The 19,444-nt window shown below is 63.4% G+C and overlaps 2 protein-coding genes across 9 annotated transcripts; one reads left to right on the top strand and one right to left on the bottom strand.

The window, feature by feature from the left end:
• Nucleotides 1–1,279: 1,279 nt before the first annotated feature.
• Nucleotides 1,280–12,220, top strand: NHERF2 (NHERF family PDZ scaffold protein 2). Of its 5 annotated transcripts, none has more exons than XM_059415667.1 (7): nucleotides 1,280–1,509; nucleotides 3,956–4,156; nucleotides 9,353–9,532; nucleotides 10,822–10,975; nucleotides 11,053–11,096; nucleotides 11,626–11,688; nucleotides 11,943–12,220. In XM_059415667.1, exons 1-7 carry the CDS (start codon nucleotides 1,297–1,299, stop codon nucleotides 12,099–12,101), a joined length of 1,014 nt encoding a protein of 337 aa, XP_059271650.1. In that variant the 5' UTR covers nucleotides 1,280–1,296; the 3' UTR covers nucleotides 12,102–12,220. The 5 variants fall into 5 exon arrangements, with proteins under 5 accessions (XP_059271650.1, XP_059271649.1, XP_059271651.1 ...); XM_059415666.1 differs by having other exon boundaries at nucleotides 11,626–11,691; XM_059415668.1 differs by lacking the exon at nucleotides 11,626–11,688.
• Nucleotides 12,221–13,980: 1,760 nt separating this feature from the next.
• On the bottom strand, nucleotides 13,981–19,355 carry NTHL1 (nth like DNA glycosylase 1). Of its 4 annotated transcripts, none has more exons than XM_059415661.1 (6): nucleotides 19,195–19,354; nucleotides 17,956–18,194; nucleotides 17,352–17,522; nucleotides 16,300–16,459; nucleotides 14,275–14,380; nucleotides 13,981–14,205 (listed from the first exon to the last, which is right to left on the bottom strand). In XM_059415661.1, exons 1-6 carry the CDS (start codon nucleotides 19,337–19,339, stop codon nucleotides 14,073–14,075), a joined length of 954 nt encoding a protein of 317 aa, XP_059271644.1. In that variant the 5' UTR covers nucleotides 19,340–19,354; the 3' UTR covers nucleotides 13,981–14,072. The 4 variants fall into 4 exon arrangements, with proteins under 4 accessions (XP_059271644.1, XP_059271641.1, XP_059271642.1 ...); XM_059415658.1 differs by having other exon boundaries at nucleotides 14,275–14,455; nucleotides 19,195–19,332; XM_059415659.1 differs by having other exon boundaries at nucleotides 14,275–14,358; nucleotides 19,195–19,332.
• Nucleotides 19,356–19,444: the final 89 nt, after the last annotated feature.

Here is a 19,444-nt window from a genome sequence, read left to right as displayed (position 1 = left end):
ATTGACAGAGATCACAAGTAGGCAGAGAGGCAGGCAGAGAGAGAGGAGGAAGCATGCCCCCCGCTGAGCAGAGAGCCCAATGTGGGGCTCAATCCCAGGACCCTGGGATCATGACCTGAGCCGAAGGCAGAGGCTTTAACCCACTGAGCCACCCAGGTGCCCCTAGAACTCAGTTTCTTGATCTGCAAAATGGCCTGAGCGCCCTTGGGTTTTTCCAGATAAAGTGTACTCAGAGGCACGACAAAGCATAACCAATTTTCTGTTGTCATTCTTGTCTGGTTGGGGGAAGGGGCACTCATGCTGGGGATAGGAGCTAGACGCTAGGGGAGAAGGATGGAGGGAAGGGTGGGCTGGGGTCAGGGGGTGGGTCACAGGGGCTAGTTCATGGAAGCAGTTTCTCTGAGCACTGATCACAAGCCAGAGGTCAGAGGCCAAAGTCCTGGATACATGTCATCTCTCCCTGGGATGAGCAGGGGCACAAGTGAGGGTCCCTGGCAGAGACGGTTGTGTGTTGGGGGATGGGTAATGTTTAACAGACATCCCCAGCACAGATAAGCAAAAAACGATATCCTAGAGAGGGCGGGAGCCACCTGGTAACTGGCCTCCAGAATATAGGGGCGGGCTGCTGCGTTGTCATTTCCAAACTCCTTTTTGCCTCCTGGACCATCTTGGGACAACGCTGGTCTAGGGCAGCTCTGGGTGTAGGACAGATCCCCAGACAGAGACAGTGACGGGGCAAGGGAGGGTGTGTTCCTGAGGATGGAGGACAGAGCTGTGGCCGTTGTTCTTATCCTCCGCCCCCATGTGGATTTGTTCGGCCTGAGGACCCCTTCTCCACTCCTTTCCCACGTCAAGAGCCCGCTTCCGTGTCACGAATGCATACAGTAGGTGCTCAATAAATGTTCTTGGACTAGGAGGCAAAGGCGCTGGCGCCAGGGAGGCTGCCCAGAGTCCGGGCGAGACAGAGGGGGTCCCAAAGCCCTGCGGACTCCTCCGCCCCCGGGACTGGCAGGGTGCCAAGGCCGGCCGCAGCCAGGACCGGCCGAGACTCGGGGCGGGGGCGGCCCCACCGAGGAGGCGGGGAAGGGGCGGGGGCGGGGGCGGCGCCGCAGCCGGAGCCCGAGCCCGAGCCCGAGGCGACGGGAGCCGAGCGGGAGCAGCCGAGGGCGCCGCCGGGTCCCCAACACCGCCGCCGCCGCCGCCGCCGCCTCCGCGCTCGCCCCCCGCGCCCCTGCCTGCCGCGGCAGGCGTCAGCGCCGTGGCCGGCCGGTGGTCGGCCGGTGGGCAGCCGCCGCCATGGCCGCCCCGGAGCCGCTGCGGCCGCGCCTGTGCCGCCTGGTGCGCGGCGAGCAGGGCTACGGCTTCCACCTGCACGGCGAGAAGGGCCGCCGCGGGCAGTTCATCCGGCGCGTGGAGCCGGGCTCCCCCGCCGAGGCGGCCGCGCTGCGCGCCGGGGACCGGCTGGTCGAGGTCAACGGCGTCAACGTGGAGGGCGAGACGCACCACCAGGTGGGTGCCCACGCCCCGCCCCCCGCCCGCCGCCCCGCCGGGCCCCCTCCCCGGGGAGCGCCTCCCCGCCTCGCGCTCCCTCGCGCTGGGCGCCAACGACCACGGCTTCGGGCGCTGCGTGCGCCCAGGCCTCGGCGCCCTGCCCGGGGCGGGAGGGGGTCGCACGAGGGCCTGCGTGGGTTCCCGCTACGAGGTGGCGGACGTGGCCACGGAGGCAGCGGCCACCGGCCTCCTTGCTCCCCTCTCCGCTTCAGCCAGCTGGCTCCTGCGCCGGGGAGGGGGCATCCTGGCAGGGAGGGGCCCGCAGTGTGGCTCAGGGCCCTGGGCCCCAGCACTGGAGTCTCCTTCGGGCCTCAGTGTGCAAGGAGTGCAGGCGTCAGTCACCCTGGGGGGTCTCCATGCCTGGGGGGGGCCTGAGTGCTTGTCTGTGAGTGTAAACACGTGCTTGTGTACACAGCTGGGTATGTGTGTGTGTACACGTCCCTCTGGGGGTCACGCACGTGTGACCACGTCAGCCCCCCGGGGGTACCTGAGGGGTATCCCAGTGGGGGCACACCTGTATGTGTGTGTGTCAGCGAGTGTGTGTGCGTGTGCACGTGCTGCACTGTACGTGTGAATGTGCACCTCTAGGTGTGTGTGCGCGCACAGATCTGCAGTCCGGAGTGTGTGTGTGTGTGTGTGTGTCCGGGCCTGTGGGTCTGCCTGCCTGGCTGGGTGTAATAGTTAGTGTGTGTTGGCAGGTCAGTGTACTAATGTGTGTTTTGGCTGATGGCTTCTGGGTCCCTTAGAGTCGCTGCTGGTGGCAACACGTCCTCGTTGGAGGCCGCCCGGCCCTGCAGGAGCCGCTGCCTCGGCCCCCTGTCTCCTGCCACTGGGGACGAGGGCCAGAAGGAGGGCAGGGTCTGTTCTGGCAGGTTCTGCTCCCTGGGGACTCTATCTCCCACTGGCCAGGGACTCGGCTGGCGTCAGTCCAGCTCCCTCCACCCCTTCTGCTCAGGGTTCTTAGTGTCCTCCCCAGCCCCTGTGAGTCTGTGACCCGTCTGCGTGGCCAGCCCTGGGGCCTGGAGATTAGTAAATTGGTTCTTGGCTGCACCAGCAGCTGAACTCCTGCTTCTACCCCTGAGGCCCCTGCCTGTCTGTCCGTCTGCCTACCTTCTGTCCTGCACCCAGAGTTTCAGCTGGATAAAGCTGTTTGCTGAAGGAGGGTGGGGGTGGGCCGGAGATCTGGGCTCGGCAGACCACAGGGAGGGGCTGGCACAGTGTCACCTGGCTTTGGGTTAACCGTCACTGCCAGCCCTAGCCCCAGAGCACCTGCTTCTTCCAGGCTCCCAGGTGCTGGTCTCTGTAGCTCTCGCGCAGAACCATGCTGGCCCAGGAGGGAGCAGGTGTAGTCACAGCTCCCATTCTCCAGATAAGGAAGCTGATGTTTGAGGATATCAAGCGTCTAGGTTGAGTCCCACAGTCAGGAAGCCGCAGCGTGCTGGGGTCCTCCAGTGGCTCTCACCAGGAGAGAGGAGGGGACAGAGGAGGGCCCGGGGAAGATGGGCCTGGTTCACACCCTCCTATCTGTTGACAGCTTCTTCTGAGCAGCTGATGAGGGCCCTCTCTGCCTTCCCCCAACACTTGGGGTGGAGGTCTTGTCCTTCCTACCCCGATGCCCAGGGGGCACTGACCGCTCCTTCTCCCTGCACACCACACCCCGACATGCACACTCCATGGCCCAGCACGTGCTCTGGACACTTGACAGACACCTGCATAGGTACGCCAGTGCTCCCAATGCCACGCTTGTCCCACAGGGGGCCTCTATCTATTGGCTCTGAGCCCTGCTTCCCAGGCTGTGTGTGGGTGCCCAGCAGGTTCCTTGCCTCAGGAACCAGGCCTTCCCGTCTCTGCAGATCCGGCAGGAACAGGGGGTCAGGGTCCTGTCTGGAGGCAAATGGAGAGCTCAGAAGCAGGGGTTTCGACATCCATGCTCCACTACTGAGAACAGCAGTGGCCGCAGATCCCCAGACGGGGACCTAGGGAGAGCCCTTGTTCCCGCAACCCCAGACCGAAAGATAGACCCTGGATGCACGCCTTCCCACACATCCGTGCACACACGCACACCCTAAAAACCCCAGTATTAGCCATGTACCGCCTTCCAGACCGCCTGACTGCTTCACCCAGCTTCCCAGCCCCTCCTGGACCAGACCCGGGCCAGGCGAGGCTCCCCAGTGACCCTGTAGCCCTCACAGCCCCGAATCAGGAGTGCTGGGTAAAGAGGGAGGGAGCTGCCAGGGGCCCCGGGGGTGGGGGGCGGAGCCGGCGGGCCTCTCAGTCCAGCCACCCATCCCTGGTAGGCCAGCTGCCTGCCCACCAGCCAGGGCCAGCCCTGGGTGGCGCCGCTGTCCATGTGCTGCTCAGAGTGCCGACTGCTGACCTGCTCCCCCCAACCTGCCTGGCCCAGGTGGTGCAGAGGATCAAGGCTGTGGAAGGGCAGACTCGGCTGCTGGTGGTAGACAAGGAGACAGACGAGGAGCTCCGCCGGCGGCAGCTGACCTGCACCGAGGAGATGGCGCATCGAGGGCTTCCACCCGCCCACGACCCCTGGGAGCCAAAACCGGACTGGGCACGTGCAAGCAGCCTGGGCTCTGAGGCTGGCCAGAAGGTACGGCGGGCTTGCACGCGGGGGAGCCCCGACTTCTCCCACAACTGCGTGTCTGCCGCTTGATGGCAGCCAGTCTCCCCCTTGCTTACCTCCAGAAGTCTCCATCCCCTCTGCCTCTTGGGGCAACTGGTGACTACCGTCTTGCCTACTTGGGGCCACTCTTTCTGCCCTCAGCCTGTGTTCTGAGCCAGGTGGGCCCGGGGGAGCGTGACCTTGGTCCCTGGCCCCCTGTCTCTGGCCCTCTTCCCCAGGATACCCATCAGAGCTTCCTGGCCTCGGAAAGGTCTCTCTGACGAGCCCAGCCTAGTGGCTGACGGAACTGGCAAGGGTCTGCTGGGAGGTCCAGGGACGGATCAGATTGCGGCTGGCTCTGTGTTCATGTCAGGTGTCTGCTTGTCTAAGGAGCCTGCTTATGCTGGGAAGGCCTTGGGAGGTAGGGCCTGGTCCTCCTCTGTGGGCAGTGCGTGGTTGGGGACAGCCGGGGACACTGTCTAAGCTGGGTCCTCAGTTTGGGGTCTACAGCGATTGGGGTGCTTTTTCCTTCTTGCATCTGCTCCAGGCCAGAGAGCTAGAAGATGTGTATGTGTGGGGGGCTGCTGTTCTACTGACTTCTGTTTGGCAGGACTTGGGGGGGTCCTACTTTAGGGGGGCCAAGAGGAGCGTGACTCTGTTCTGCGCGCTCTCTCGCTCTCTCTTTTTTTTAAAGATCTTATTTTTTTTCCCTTTCTTTGAGAGAAAGGTGGGGGGTGGGAGAGAGAGAGCAGTAGGAGGGGTAGAGGGAGAGGATCCCCAGCCAGTCTCCCCACTGAGTGTGGAGCCTGATCCCGGTCTCGACATTGGACTTGATCTCACGACTCATGAGTTCATGACCCTGAACGCAAACCACCCAGGTGCCCTGATCATTCTATGCTCTTAAAACCCCATGGCACCGTTTCTCATGCCCATTTTGCTTTTTTTTCAAAAAGATCTTGTTTGTTTGACAGAGAGAGAGTGAGAGAGCGCACAAGCAGGGTGAGTAGGAGAGGGAGAAGCAGGCTCCCCAGTGAGCAGGGAGCCCCACATGGGGCTCGATCCTGGGACCCCAGGATCATGATCCAAGCCGAAGGCAGAGACGCTCAAGAGACTGAGCCACCCAGGCGCCTTTTTTTTTTTTTTTTTTTTAAATCTCTTTAAAGAAATTCAATCCCAGTGGTTTCCCCAGATCCTACTTTGAGACCCACTGGCCTCATGCCGGTGAAGGTGTGAGAGCTGAAGTTTCCGGGTGTGTGAGTCTCCAGCATGAGCTGGCTGTGCCCGGGTCTCTGGGGGAGACGGCATTTCAGGCGGGAAGCCAGCCTAGGCACAGGCCTGGGTCTGAACCCTGAGGATGCTTTTTGTTCCTTGGGCTCCAGAGCCCAGCGGGGATGGTCGGGGGGCCCAAGTAGGGGGCATCCAAGTCGGCTGTGGGGTTTCAGGGAGTCCTGGGCTGATGTGCAGGCTGGTCTGCCTCCCCAGCCGGCCAGCAGGCTGGAGCTCCTCTCCTTCAGGAGCGTCTTACCTCCCAGAGGAAGCGCCCCTCCCCTCCAGGCATTTGTCCATTGATTTAGACACAAACGCTGAGTTCACCTTCCTGTGGAAAAATCCGCCCTGGGGCTTATCTGTAGGGTGGGGTGCTGAGGCACCTTGTCCTTGGGTGGGACCTTCCCCCTCTGCTATTTCAGGCTCTGGGAGCCGCAGGAAGCCTTAGGAGGGGGCTTCCTCTGGGCGTATTTTTAGAGGAACAAAGTGGGGCCTGACTAGCAGGGCTCTGTGGTGGGGGCTGGCCTGGGGATGGGGCTTGCAGGGGAGGCCCAGAGGACAGGGTCAAGCCCTCCCTCCCGGCCAGAGACCTGCTGTCTAACAGGCTGAGTTCAGAGGGTCTGGAGGAAGAGCCGGGCCTTGGCTGACCTCCCCAAACCGACGGGCGGTCAGGGTGCCTGGGAGGGGGTGCCCGCAGGCAGGATGGCCGGGTGGGATGGACGGCTTGGGCTCCGGTGCAGAATGAAGCGTCCCACCATTCATTCATAAGGGCCAAGCTGGGAGTCAGGGCCCCTCGAGTTACTCCTGGCCTCTCTGTTCCTTGTCCCCCATCCCGGCAGGGCTGGGGGAAGTGGGGCTGGGGAGGGCACTGAGGGGGCAGGCCCTCCCATGGGGGTGCTGTGGGGTCCTAGTCAGTGGTGACTCAGCCAGGCCAGCTGCAGCGCAGCTGATCCTGACAGTGACAACAGGGGACAGCCCCCGCACAGACGGGGCAGGCTGCGATGCCGGGGCCATGGAGGTGGGGACAGAGCTGGGCCCCCACCCCGGTTCCACAGGTCCTTGGGTGCACGTGAGTGGGAGTCCTGTGGGGGCTCGCCGCCTAGTATGGGGGCCCTCGTGCCTGTGGGAGAGCCCTGGGAGCCTCAGCAGGACTGTCTCCTGCTGTGGCGCCGGGGACCCCTCCCTGGCCTCCCTGTCCCCCCAGCCCCGGGTCCTGGGGGCAGGGCAGGGCCTCCCAGCAGCTTCCTTCCTTCCTTTCTTGGGACTGAAACCTAGCCAGTACGGGGTGCCTAGCTGGGGCCTGAGCATGGGAGGGGGACTCAGCCGCCACCCTGCTCCCCAAAGTGACTCAGCCCCCCGCCGTCCCCACCCATCCCTGGGGAGCTGGGGCCACTGTGGGAGGTGGATAAATGGGTGGTGGCCTGGGCTGGCTGGAGACTTTAGGCCACTTCAGCTGGACACTTGGTGCCTGCCACTTCTCTCCTGCCTCCCATGGCCCGCTCTGGGGATGCCACACAGCTGGCCCCAGCCCCAGGAGCCTCTCCACAGAGACCGTCCTGGGGACTCGCGCAGGTCAGCCTGGGTGGGGGCAGGGTAGGCAAGGAGGACCCCCAGCAACCCGGCTTAGCCCATGTCCCTCAGGGTCAGGAGAGGGGATTGGGGACGCCCCGGTGACCCTGGTGTGAGCAGGCTGGACCTTGAGCAACAATGGGGGCCTTTCTCTGCCAGGGCTGGTGAGTCACCATCTGGGGGGGCACAGCCCGGCTCCTGGGGTACCCCCAAGCCAGCGTCTTTGTCTGGTCACTGCTCGGCTTTGAGACCAAGGCTTGTCCAGCTCCGGGGCTGCCTGATGGAGAGAGCCAGTGGGAGCCCGAGGGCCTGGCTGGGAGGCGGCAGGAAATGCTCGGAGCCAGGGCAGGGAGGCAGGAATGTGAGCGATGCGGAGCCTGCACGCCCCCTCCTGACCCACTGCTGCACGGGCCTCTCCACGCAGCCTGCCCCCGCCCCAGCACAGCTCTCAGCCTGGGGGTTGGGTGTGGGGGACGGGGCTCCTTGGGTGCTGCCAGGCAGGAGAGCATTAGGGCAAGACTTCCAGAGAAGGCTCTCGGCTGGTGCGGTGAGCAGTGGGTGTGCTGGGCCGAGGCAGGAGGATGGCCAGGATGGCCCCAAACCCGGATGTGACTTCAGCCTGGCTTCATGGCCCCGGATGCCCCCCCAGTCCTGCTTCCTGTTTGGGGACCTCAAGAGACCCGCCAGGGAGGTCACTGTGGAGGGCGTGAGAAGAAGCCGCAGGGCTTAGTACCAGGGCTGTCCTCTCGAACGCGTGTGTCGCTGTGTAGCGGGTTGCGAGCCTGTGTCTGTGTGTCTGGTCTCTGGCCGCGTACCGCTCACACCTGGGCCCGGTCTACCTGCCAGGTGTGCTTGGTCCTGGCTGTGGCTCTGCTCCCGACCTGTCAGCCTTAGCACCTGGGCTCCAGCAGCCTGGATCAGAGAGGCACTGCTGTGGGGGGGTTGGGGGGGACTCCTAGTCTGTGCCTCCAGATGTGTCTGGGAGAGGGAATGAATCTGGGTGGGGGGCCCTGGGGCACATGGGGGGTCTCACCCCCATCCCTTCAGCCCATGTTGAGCAGAGGAACCCCTGGGGGATCGAGGAGCCGCTGTCCTGCCCTTTGAGTCCCTGGGGTTATGGGGATAGCGGTGGCCTGCAGTGGTGATCCCAAGGACATGGGTGGGTAGGCTTTGGGGGTCTGGGAAGGGGTCCCAGAGGAGGGGTGCAGGCTGGGCAGGAAGAGGGTGTTCTGCACAAGTGGGAGGCCCAGAGCTAGGGCCTTCCACCTGCCCTGTGAGAAAACAAGCGCTTGGGTCCACAGCCAGGTGGACTGGCAGGCCAAAGGGCTCAGGGTCAGATTTGAGGTTTAAGAATGAGCTCAGAGGCCCGGAGGCTGGGAGTGGTTGGGGGGTGGCCTGAGCAGCAAGGGGCAGGTGCCTGGGGCCTGGACAGCTTCCCTGAGGGTGAGGTAGGTGGAGGGTCAGGGAGGGGCCCCAGAGAGCACCCTCACCCTGCACACGCTCCCCTGCATGCACGCCAGAGTCCTGAGCAGCCCCGGAAACCCGAGCTGCTGTCCGCCCGCGCACTCCGGCCACCGGCCATGTTTAATTGAGCACCCACAGCCGCTGGGCACTGTGGTCCCGGCCCCAGGCCTTGGCTGGGTGGGGGTCTTGGGGCCTGGCCCCCAGCCGCACGGCCCCCTGACCCACAGCCCTGTACCGCAGGATGCCAGAGGTAAAACCCGGCAAGGCCGTGGGTGGTCGGGGGGGTGCTTGGGGTATCGTGGGCCTTCCGTGTCCGGGTTGGGAGGGTGGGACGGCGGGTCCCCCACTTGGCTTCCCTGGGCTCAGGCCCCTGCGCCCTGTCCCTGGGCCCTGTGGGGGTGGCGGTGGCTCCAGCTGGCTCTGGAATGTGAGAGAGGCCACAAAACAAACAAAACAAACGTCAGCGTCTCCCTTGGGCAGGGCAGCGGGAGGGGTTGCACCCAGGACGCTGTGCTGAGTGGCAGTTCCTAGAACCCTGGCCTGGGTTCAGCGCTGCCCATTAGCAGGTCCCCTTGCACCCTGTAAAGCCCCTAGTCCCATGTGAGGCTGTTTGAGATTTGGAAACTGAGGTTCTGCTCGAGATCCTGCTGCTGGAGCTCGGCCCCAGGCAGCCCAGCAGGGCCCCTAGACATGGGTACAGTGTTTGTCCCTGAGACCTGGGGCTGCTGGGCGGACCGTGATGTTGAGTGTGGATTTGGGGTTCCTCTCACCCTTCTCCACTGCAGCTGCATTCTGGGGCCAAAGCCTGGCAGGGGGCTGGGTCAGGGGCCCCGGGGGGGGGGGTGGGGGGAGATCAGAACTCAGCCTGGTCTCATGCACCTGCAGGATGTCGGTGGGCCCCCGAGGGAGCTACGCCCTCGGCTCTGCCACCTACGGAAGGGCCCGCAAGGGTATGGGTTCAACCTGCACAGTGACAAGTCCCGGCCAGGACAGTATATCCGCTCTGTGGACCCAGGCTCGCCGGCCGCTCACTCTGGCCTCCGTGCCCAGGACAGACTCATCGAGGTACCTGTCATGGAGGTTTCAGGGTGTTGGCTGTCACCAAGCGTGTGTCTGGGCCCGATAGCCCCGAGAGTGTGTCTGGGTCCATGACCCCCACACAGAGTATATGTCTGGGCCCGTGTCCCCCACCCGGAGCGTGTGTCTGTGCCTGTGTCCCCTTGAGCATGTGTTTTGGTGTGTCCCCCCAAGTGTGTGTCTCGGCCCCTGTCCCCCTGAGCGTTTGTCTGGGCCCGTGTCCCCTGGAGCGTGTGTCTCTGCCCATGTCCCCCCAGTCATGTGTCTAGGCCTGTGCCCCTCATACAGAATGTGTATCTGGGCCCGTGTCCCCCACCCGGAGCGTGTGTCTGGGCCCCTGCCCCCAGAGCGTTTGTCTTGGCCTGTGTTCCCGAGTGTGTGTCTGGGCTCTTGTCCCCCTGAGCGTGTGTCTGGTCCCGTGTCCCCCACCTCGAGCATCTGTCTGGGCTTATGTCCCCCTGAGCATGTGTCTTGGCTCATGTGCCCCCGAGTGTGTGCCTGGGCCCCTGTCCCCCCAAGCATGTGTCTGGGCCTTTGTCCCCCAGAGCATGTGTCTCTGCTCATGTCCCCCACCCCGAGCGTGTGTCTTGGCCCGTGTGCGCCCAAGTGTGTGTCTGGGTCCCTGTCTCCCTGAACTTGTGTCTGGGCCTCTGTCCCTCCGAGCATGTGTCTCCACCGTGTTCCCCCGATCATATTTCTAGGCCCATGCCCCTCATGCAGAGTGTGTGTCTGGGCCCCTGTCCCCCAGAGCATGTGTCTTGGCCTATGTTCCCCTGAGCGTATGTCTGGGCCTCTGTCCCCCTGAGCGTGTGTCTGGGCCTGTGTCCCCTTGAGCGTGTGTCTAGGCTCGTGTCCCCCAGAGTGTGTGTCTGGGCCCCTGTCCCCTGGAATGTGTGTCTTGGCCTGTGTTCCCCCAAGTGTGTGTCTGGGCCCCTGTCCCCCCGAGCGTGTGTCTGGCCCCGTCTGCCAGAGTGTGTGTCTGGGCCTGTGTCCCCTGGAGGAGCGTGTGTCTGGGCCCGTGTCCTGCAGAAAGTGTCTGGGCCCGTGTCCCCTTAAGCATGTCTCCGCCCATGTCACCCCAAGCGTGTTTCTGGGCAGGGAGGTCTTTGCTGGGAAGAGGAGAGATGCTGGGAACTTGAGCTGACATTCCTCTGGCTGCCACGGCTGGTGACAATATCAATGAATATTTGATGCCACACCTGGCTGGGTGGCTCACGGGGAGGGGGCCTGTGGGGGCCTGACCTCTGGCGGGGCTGACCCCACACTGTTGGGGGCAGGTGAACGGGCATAACATTGAGGGGCTGCGCCACGCAGAGGTGGTCGCCAGCATTAAGGCGCGGGAGGACGAGGCCCGGCTGCTAGTGGTGGACCCCGAGACGGACGAGTACTTCAAGCGGCTGCGGGTCACGCCTACTGAGGAGCATCTGGAAGGTGGGCTGCTGCCTGGGGAACTGGGGATGGGGTGGAGCCTGGGGGCCTGGGCAGCCCCTGACACCCTGTCCCCACAGGTCCACTGCCATCACCAGTCACCAACGGGACCAGCCCTGTCCAGGTGAGAGGGTGGGAATGGACCAGGTGGGCCCAGGAAACTGTAGGGGCACCTCTAGGGATCCCCAGGCCTGACTGAGTCCCCCACCTCAACATCTCCTTGTGTTGGTGTGACAGTGAGACCCAGTCTAAACGTCATGCTCCCTGTGGGTTCTGGCCCAGGTCAACCACACCCCCAGCCCCATGGGGCTCTTGGCCTTGTCATTCCCTCTGCCCAGCACTGGCCGGCGACCTGGAGTCCCCCTTCGTCACCCCTTGGGAAGGGGTTCCCCCCCAGGGGATGCTCTTGGGGGTGATCCCTATTGTAAGCTGGCCAGAGCCGACTCTCCAGCTCTCTGCAGCACCTGTCCACTCACTGCCGGGTGTCCTGCATCCTGCCCAGGCTGGGCCTGGAGCACAGTGCTCTGCGCCTGCTGCAGGACGGAAGAAGAGATGTGGCTCTGATGTGCGCATGCGTGCGCCTGTGTGTCTGTGGGGGCCCCCTGGCTCCTGGGCAGGGTCCCTGAAGCCACACCTTGCCCTTGGTTTCCCAGCTCAATGGTGGCTCAGCGTGTTCATCCCGAAGTGACCTGCCTGGCTTAGACAAGGACACTGAGGTAGCAAGTGCCCGCCCACCTCCACTGCTTTGCTCACACACGAAGGGGGGGGCGGTCACAGGCCTCGGGGGTGGGCTTTTGTATAGCGGACAGCCTGGGCAGTGGGGTCATCCCCTCTAGGATGCCCCGTTGGGCCCGCTGCCCCAGCCCCGCCCAGTGGCCTGGGGCGTGAGCTCCCTGGGAGCGATCATGGGACAGAGGGCTTGGGTCCAAGGCTCACTCTGGCCCCCTGTCCGCTCTGCCCCCTACCCCAGGACAGCAGCACCTGGAAGCGGGACCCCTTTCAGGAGAGTGGTCTCCACCTGAGCCCCACGGCAGCCGAAGCCAAGGAGAAGGCGAGAGCCACCCGAGTCAACAAGCGGGCGCCACAGATGGACTGGAACCGGAAACGCGAGATCTTCAGTAACTTCTGAGCCCCTCCCCGCCTGTCTGCACGACCCTCGGGCCCCGCCCAGAGTCCCCCAAGCCTCAGCGGACTGGAGGGGGTGCTTCCTCACCCCCAGAAGCTGTGCTGGTCCCACCACCACCCAGGAACCAATGTGCACCCCAGTGAGCCCCGTCCTGCCCCCCCCCCACCTGCTGGGTGCTGGATAGGGGAGAGGGGGCCCCTCTCGAGGTAGAAGAGAGTGTCAGGGAGGGGCAGTGGTGACCGTGGGCCAGGCCCTTGCTGCTCTGCCCGGGCCTGCTGACTTAAAGGAATTTGTGTTTTTGCTTTTCTTCCAAAAACAAAAAAAGAAAGAGCTCCAGCTCCACATGTTTCCACTTACTACCAGAGTCCCGCCCCCGCAGGACGCCTCTCTGTCACTGCAATAAAGCAAACCTTTCTCTGCAAACCATTTCCTCCCCACCCTCAGCAGCAGCCATCCCAAGTGGGAGCCCTGGGCACTTCCAGGGAAAGAGAAAAACGTATGGGGGCCAGGCTGTGGTTGTGGGGGCTTCAGTGTGACCCTGCGGAGGCCACATGTGGCTGTAGGAGCTGCCCCTCTGCCCCCTCCCTGCTGGGGGTGGTCACTAGGCCAGGGCCCCACGTTCCTGCTGCACTAGAGCCTAGGCCTGGGCTCCAGGGGCCCGAGGATGGAGGCCCTGTGTCCTCAAAAAAGGGTGGCCTCTGGACAGGCCTCTTGTCCAGGGGGAATGTGGCTGTGGGAGATCCTGCCCCCAAGGGACCTCGCCCACCCTCCCTTTCCTCCTGGCCCTGGCCGTGAACCCCACTGACATTGCTGTCTGCCGTCTAAGCCATAGCGCATGCGCGCCCTCCTAATAAACAGGCCTTCCTCAGACCCGTGGCCGCTTCTGTCCTTCCTGAGCCCTCACTTGAGGGTGGGGGGCTGTGGTCTGGGCAGGAAGGAGGCAGCCTGGGAGCCCGCTCTCAGAGGCTGGAACCAGAGTCCTGTTCCTAAGCCGCCCCCACTCCATCCACCAGGCTGCCAGCCTGGCCCTGCTCAGCTTCTGCGCTCTCCCCCAACTTTCCTCCCCACCCTTACGGCCCCCTGCCCTGTAACTTGGAGCCCTGCTCCCTCCTTCATTGGCATTCTTTTTTTTATTTATTTATTTATTTATTTATTTATTTATTTATTTGACAGAGAGAGATTACAAGTAGGCAGAGAGGCAGGCAGAGAGAGAGAGAGGAGGAAGCAGGTTCCCTGCTGAGCAGAGAGCCCGATGCGGGACTCGATCCCAGGACCCTGAGATCATGACCTGAGCCGAAGGCAGTGGCTTAACCCACTGAGCCACCCAGGTGCCCCTTCATTGGCATTCTTTGGGGATCTTGCCAGCTTCTCTCTCCCCCTGCCCCCCAGCACCTCACTCTCTATGCCTTCTGCACCCTTAACGCCTCTGCTCTCGCACAGCCTCCCCGCCCTGACCCTGGCAGGTACGCACAGGTCAGGTCTCCTGCGCCCTATGACGCCTGCCCTGGGCCTACTGGTGTTACTCTACAGGCCAGGTGGCTCTGTAAACACAGAGGGGGGCCTCTGAGCAGAGAACTCTCAGGGAGCAGTTCAGCAAGAGGGGAGGTGCAGACCTGGATCCCCGGCCTGCTGCCCGGGAGGGAGGAGGCCCGGGTCTCCAGCGGGCTTCCCAGCAGCTGTGTGCAGCTGGCTCCCACGACCGGTCTCTTCTGTCCCAGGTTCCCGCAACCCCGCCCCGTACACAGCCCAGATGGTCACGTCCTGTGTCAGCCTCCCAGCCAGCCCTATTCAGACACACGAGCATGGGCACACACACAGCGCACGCACGTGCTTCCCGGCCTGCCCCCCACGCCCCAGAGGCGAGACTTGGCCAGACCCGGGCTGCAAACAATTCCCAAGTTTTATTAGAAACAGGCTGTGGCTCCCCCAGCAAAGGCTCACGGTCGGCTGGTGCACGGCGTCCAGGCCCAGGCTTCACGGCCCGCCGCGGCTCTGTGCGGCTGGGCACAGGCTTCGGTTGAGGCAGGTGTGGCAACGTGGGCGGACGGGCAGACACGTCTGCTGGCCAAAGCCCACCAACAGTCCGTTGATCTCACTCCAAAGCTCCCTGTGAAGGTGAGAGGTCAGTGGGGGAGGGAGGCTGAGGGCAGCCCTGCCAGCCCCCACCCTGCCGTACCGGGGCAGCCAGGCCTCCAGCGCCGCACGGGTCTTCTCCGGGGACTTGGTCGCTGTCTTGGTCCACCCGAGTCTGTTGGCGATTCTGTGCACATGCGTGTCCACCGCTGCGGGAGACTGGCTCATCACAGGGCGCGGGGGCCAGACCCAGGCCTGGAGCCCGAGCTTCCCCGCTCCAAACCCTGGGTTGCCACGGAAGGCAGGGCAGCGGCTCGAGTCAAAGGGCTTGGGCCCCCTAGCAGGGGTGAAGGGAGCTGTGCCTCCTCGCCCCGATGTTGGCTGTGGGTGCCAGGCCGCTCCCAGAGCCCACACCCAGCACGGCACGGCCAGGGACAGAGTGGGGAGGATGGCCAGGCCAGCTGTAGCTGTCCTCTCCTTGGGCCACAGTCCCAGCATCCCTTGGCCAGCCACCCGAGGGCTTGGCCTGGTCACCTGCTCACCAGGGCCCCTTTCTCCCCACCAGCTGTAGTCCCTACCTCCTCCTGACTTTGCCAAAGACAACCTGAGCCCTACACCTGCTCTCTTTCCCTGCTCCTGATGGTCTGGAAGAATGCTCAGTCTCTGCCCAGATGCTGATGGAGGGTGTGGGGGTCAGGTTAGTGGGTCACCACGCCTCAGCATCCTCCTCTGTAGCACAGAAATGATCACGCTGCCTATCCCCCAGAGGCCCAGCCCAGGGCCACACCACACTATGGGAGCCTCCTGTGGACCAGTCCTCTGTACGTTTTCCCAGCTCCAGGACCAAAGCTTAGAGAGGCTAAGTGTCTTGTCTCTTGGTCACCCAGCTGGGACTGACTGCTCTGGCTTTCTAATTGATGGGCCCCTTCCCAGAGAAGCCAGAAAGGCAGGGCCCCCAGACATACGGAAAGGGTGACATTTGGACTCCTTCCAGTGTGTCTGCTGCTCCAGAAGTCCTGTTCCCTGGGTGGTGGGCCCTTCCCCCAAAGACCTGCCAGCCGCGCCCCCATCCCCTTCTGAGACCCGGGCAACTGAGGACAGCTGCCCAGATAAGCTCAGGTATCTGCTGAGAGGCTGGAGGCTGCCGGTTCAGGGGTGGTGGCGGCGCTGGGGGTGGGGCTCGGGGGAGGCTCTGCCCTAGCCCCTGCCTGGCCCATCGCTGGTCTCTGGGGCTGCTGGGCTGCAGCCTTCATGGTCAGGACCCTCAGCCCCTAGCTGCCCTCCACCCCAAATGCAACGCCAAGAAGGGAGCAGGCCTTAGGAGCCGGGGAGGTGCTAGGAAGATGTCTGTCCCCCTCTCTGGCCCCTGCAGGAGTTCCGGAGGGGTAACCAGAGTCAGGGCAGGGGCATGCAGCGAGGCTGTGGCCAGCCAGGTTTCTGGGCTGGCCGGGCTCGCAGCTGGGCAGCCTCAGGAGCCCCAGACGTCTGGGCAAAGACCTGAAGAAGCAGCCGCAGCCTGACCCAGGGTCTGTCTTCATGGACACCACCAATGTCAGGAAAGGAATTCCATAAGAGGCTCCCCCCAGCTCCCTCTCCCCTGGTGTTCCCCTGCCTTTACCAGGCCTCCCGCATCTGCCTACTCTCTGGCCTCCTTCTCCTGGCCACTTCTCCCACCTCATGTGGACGTCGCTCCTTCTGCCTGGACAGCACTTCCTCCTCCTAGCCTGACTAGCCCGCCTAAATCTTCAGCTCTTGGCTGAATTATCATCTCCTTCTAGGAAGTCTCCCAGATGCCCTAGCCTGGGCCAGCGCTGACAGCACTGTACACGCCCCCCAAGAGTGTTTCTAGCTCAGAGGTAAGGAGTTGCCTGCCCAACATCTTTCTCTGTACATAGCATGGACCTTACACCCATCCCCAGGGCCTCTCACAGAGCCCAGTGCACAGCAGGGGCTCAGCAAACGGAAACTCCTCGCATCAGTACCCACCTGTAGACCAGGCAGGCTTAGCTCGGTGCGCAAACGTCTTTCTGATCCCCTGGGTCACATTGTGGGTGAGGGAACTTGAGCTGGGGTCATAGACCACGGGATGGGACCAGCCCTGCCCTCCCTGACAGCGTATGCCACTCACCGATGCCAGACACGGCGCCCCAGGCCACCGCCATGGCCAAGTGCGCCATCTTGGGCCCAACGCCCGGCAGTGCCACCAGCTCTGCCACTGAAGATGGGATGTCCCCGCCATAACGCTGCTGCAAGATGGCACTGGTCTGCTTGATGAACTTCACCTTGCTCTGAAAGATGAAGGTGGGGGGTTGTGGGAGGGAGGTTAGCTCTGGAGATGGAAGATGTAGACCTACTTGGGAGGATAAGTCCCGATGGAGACTCACAGGTGTCCAGACCTGCCTGTTACCTGTCCAAGACACATTCAAAGGCAACTGTTTGCCCCTGTCCCCCCAAGAGGTGAAAATGAGCCAAGGGCGGCAGGGAGACTGAGGTAGGCCCCGTGCAGGCCTGGACCCCTGCTTTCTACCTGCCTAGACCAATGACACATGTGTGGGGTCTTGCTCGGGTCCCCTGTCCCATCACTCCCTCAGATGCCAGGTCGGCTAAGCAAGGCCAGCTATGCCAGGAGCTGGGCTCCGCAGCACCTGGACCTTCAGGAAGGAAGGCTGGAGCCTGGGCCTCCCCCGACAGCCACCAAGCCAGCTGGGTGGTTCCCGTTCTGCGCCCGAGTAGAGAGGGCTATTTAAAACCCTCTTGACAAACTGCAGCCCACACCAATGCCAGGGGGAAGCAGCCCCACCCACCCGGGTGTCTTCGACAGATCCGCCCACTCACCACCCAGTGCTCTGTGGCCTGTGGGGGCTCCAGAGGGAGGGGGGTGACGCACTCCAGGGAGGCTTGGAGTAAACAAAGGGAAAGGCGGGTGGGCAGCCTCAGGGAGGAAGGGAAGCGCCAGTCAGCTGGGTGGGGAGGTGGAGGAAGGAAGGGGTGGGCTGCAAACAGGAAAGGCCAAGGAGGCAGGCCCCCCTAGCCCTGGCCCTGTTTGCTGGTTAGACGAGCAGGGGGCTCCAGTGGGAACTCATAGTCGGATCCCTACAACCTCAGATGCCCCACCTGGCCTCCCATACCCTACAGTCTCCCCTTGGCCTCCTGACGTCTTTCTGAGGCCCGTGGGCTCACCCTCCAGAAGCCTACGGGGTAGATGAGCGCGCCCAGCGTGCTGTCATCCGTCTGCAGGATGCTGTCCACCGTCAGGCCCCGGGCGCGCAGCCGCTCCATGGCGCCTGCTGTCACCTGGTCCTTGGTTTGGCTGGAGAGCATCAGGGACAGCAGCACCTGGTATCTCCGCACCTGTTTGCACAGTGATGGGGGCCAGAGTAGTGGCAGGTCCTGGGTGTTCACCGTGGGCCGGGCCCCCGCAAACCCTTTCCCACCTGCACCTGTTACCCTGACCAACGGACCGTGTTCTCATACATAAGGAACACAGGAACAGTGACAGTGCCTGTCACACAAAGACCACTAGGAGGCTGAGATGAATGACCACAACACTTAGCGTCAAACCTGGCGCTCAACAGCTGGTGCCTGCCATTGTGATCGCTGTGGCCTCATGGATAACCCTACCCATCCCACACACAGCCCAGGCGCTGTCCCTTCGTGGGGCCACCTGCCAGGGAAGGTTCCAGCCAAGGGCTGCCAGGCGTCAGGCTGTGCCCTGCAGAGGCCTGAGAGGAAGCAAGTGTCTTGCCCAGAAGGCAGTCACCAGGCAGACGGGGCGCTTGCCTACCTTTGGGGGTGCACTGGGGTCATAGCAGTGCTCAGCCCCCAGCTGGTCCACAGGTGCGTCCTTCCCGCTCCTCATGGTGCGGATGTTCACTAGCTGCTGCTGCCAGTCTGGGGGCTCCCAGCCTGGTGCCTCTGGGAGTTTGGCACCTTCCCCTTTCTCATTGTCTGAGGCTTCGTAGGCGACACTCAGTTTCTGCGTCTTCCGCTGGCGCTTTGCGGGACCGTGACTTTTCTTTCCTTCTGCAAAAAAAGTGCCATTCAGCGGGGGCCACAGGTGAGGGTGGGTGTGGGTGCTACCCTGCCTGCTATCACCCCCCATCATTCCTTCAACAACCATCCACCATCTTTCGCAGCTGGGCTACTCTGGCTTCTGCAGCACGTGTTCTGGGGGCAGGTCAGCTTTCCCCTGGTCTCCTGGGGAGGGCTCCTGACCAAGGCTGCATTAGTACAGGAGGACTCTCCCCAAGGCCTCCTCCAAGGTGTCCTCCCCCATCTTGTTTCCACACCAGCCTAGAGAGACATTCCCAAGGCCCAAATCAGATTGTGTCATTTCCGTTCAAAACTCCTCACTGATTTTTCCTTGTATTCATGGCGAACCCCAAACTCCATCCCAGCATCAAGGTACCTACACAGCAGCTGGCACTGTCCCCTACTGACTCCCTTTGCCCCAGTTCCCCTTTGCGTGCCCCTACTGACTCCCTTTGCCCCAGTTCCCCTTTGCGTGCATCTGTCACAGTGGATCTCCTTGTCCGGACCACCCCTAAGTTCACTGGGTGCCTGTGGGAATGCCCCTCTGACTGTCCTCTTGCTGAGGCCCTGTGGGTCTCGCTCACCCCGGGGGTCCTGCACACCCTGGATCCTGGAGGCCTGCAGGATAAACAAAACGAAGACCACGCCCTTTCCCGTTTCCTCTCAGGGGCACTCTCAGGGGCACCCTCCGGCGCCTCCGGGGTGGGCGTGTCCTCGGCGCCCAATCTCTCCGAGCGGGAAGCAGCTACGAGGACGAGGCTGGTGTGCCACAGAAAGCCTGGCGCCCAGTGGAGTATCCCGGGACAGGCTACCGGGACGCGGAGGGTGGGGGAGGTACGAGCGCCCCGACCCCTGCCCCTGCGTCCTGGAACAGGAAGAGCGGGGAAAGCCAGAGCCCCACGTGGGTGCGACTCGGAATCCCAGCCCCCAGCCCCTTGCAGTTCCTCCCCTTGTCTCTCTCCCCCATGCCCTGGTCCGGGCGCGGGGCTACCTGCATTCGCCTCTCCCTTCCGCACCGGCGCGGCCTCCTCCCCAGCCCCCCGCGGCCCGGCCCCCGAGCCCCGGCTCCGGCTCCGGCTTCGGGTCACCATCGTCAAGCCAGCCATGCGCATGACAAACTTCTGTGCACTACACATCCCGGCGGCCCCCGCGGCTCGTCACGTGACTCGATCCTCGCTCCGCCTTTCCGCCCGAGAGCTGCCGGGAACTACGACTCCCGGCAAGCTCGTCAGGGGCGCTCG

The sequence above is a fragment of the Mustela nigripes genome, chromosome 11, assembly GCF_022355385.1.
Source record: "Mustela nigripes isolate SB6536 chromosome 11, MUSNIG.SB6536, whole genome shotgun sequence".
Classification (NCBI taxonomy): Eukaryota; Metazoa; Chordata; class Mammalia; order Carnivora; family Mustelidae; genus Mustela; species Mustela nigripes.
The sequence above is the reverse complement of the archived record's forward strand: the minus strand, read 5'-3'. Positions and strand labels throughout refer to the sequence as shown.

Coding starts and splice junctions, on each gene's coding strand:
- NHERF2 (XM_059415666.1), top strand. CDS start 1,297: ATGGCCGCCCCGGAGCCGCTGCGGCCGCGCCTGTGCCGCCTGGTGCGC. Junction 9,533..10,821: donor CCCAGGACAGACTCATCGAG/GTACCTGTCATG, acceptor TGTTGGGGGCAG/GTGAACGGGCATAACATTGA. Junction 11,692..11,942: donor TAGACAAGGACACTGAGGTA/GCAAGTGCCCGC, acceptor CCCCTACCCCAG/GACAGCAGCACCTGGAAGCG.
- NTHL1 (XM_059415658.1), bottom strand. CDS start 19,315: ATGCGCATGGCTGGCTTGACGATGGTGACCCGAAGCCGGAGCCGGAGC. Junction 14,456..16,299: donor GGGCGCCGTGTCTGGCATCG/GTGAGTGGCATA, acceptor GTGGCAACCCAG/GGTTTGGAGCGGGGAAGCTC. Junction 14,206..14,274: donor CTGGAGGCCTGGCTGCCCCG/GTACGGCAGGGT, acceptor TCACCTTCACAG/GGAGCTTTGGAGTGAGATCA.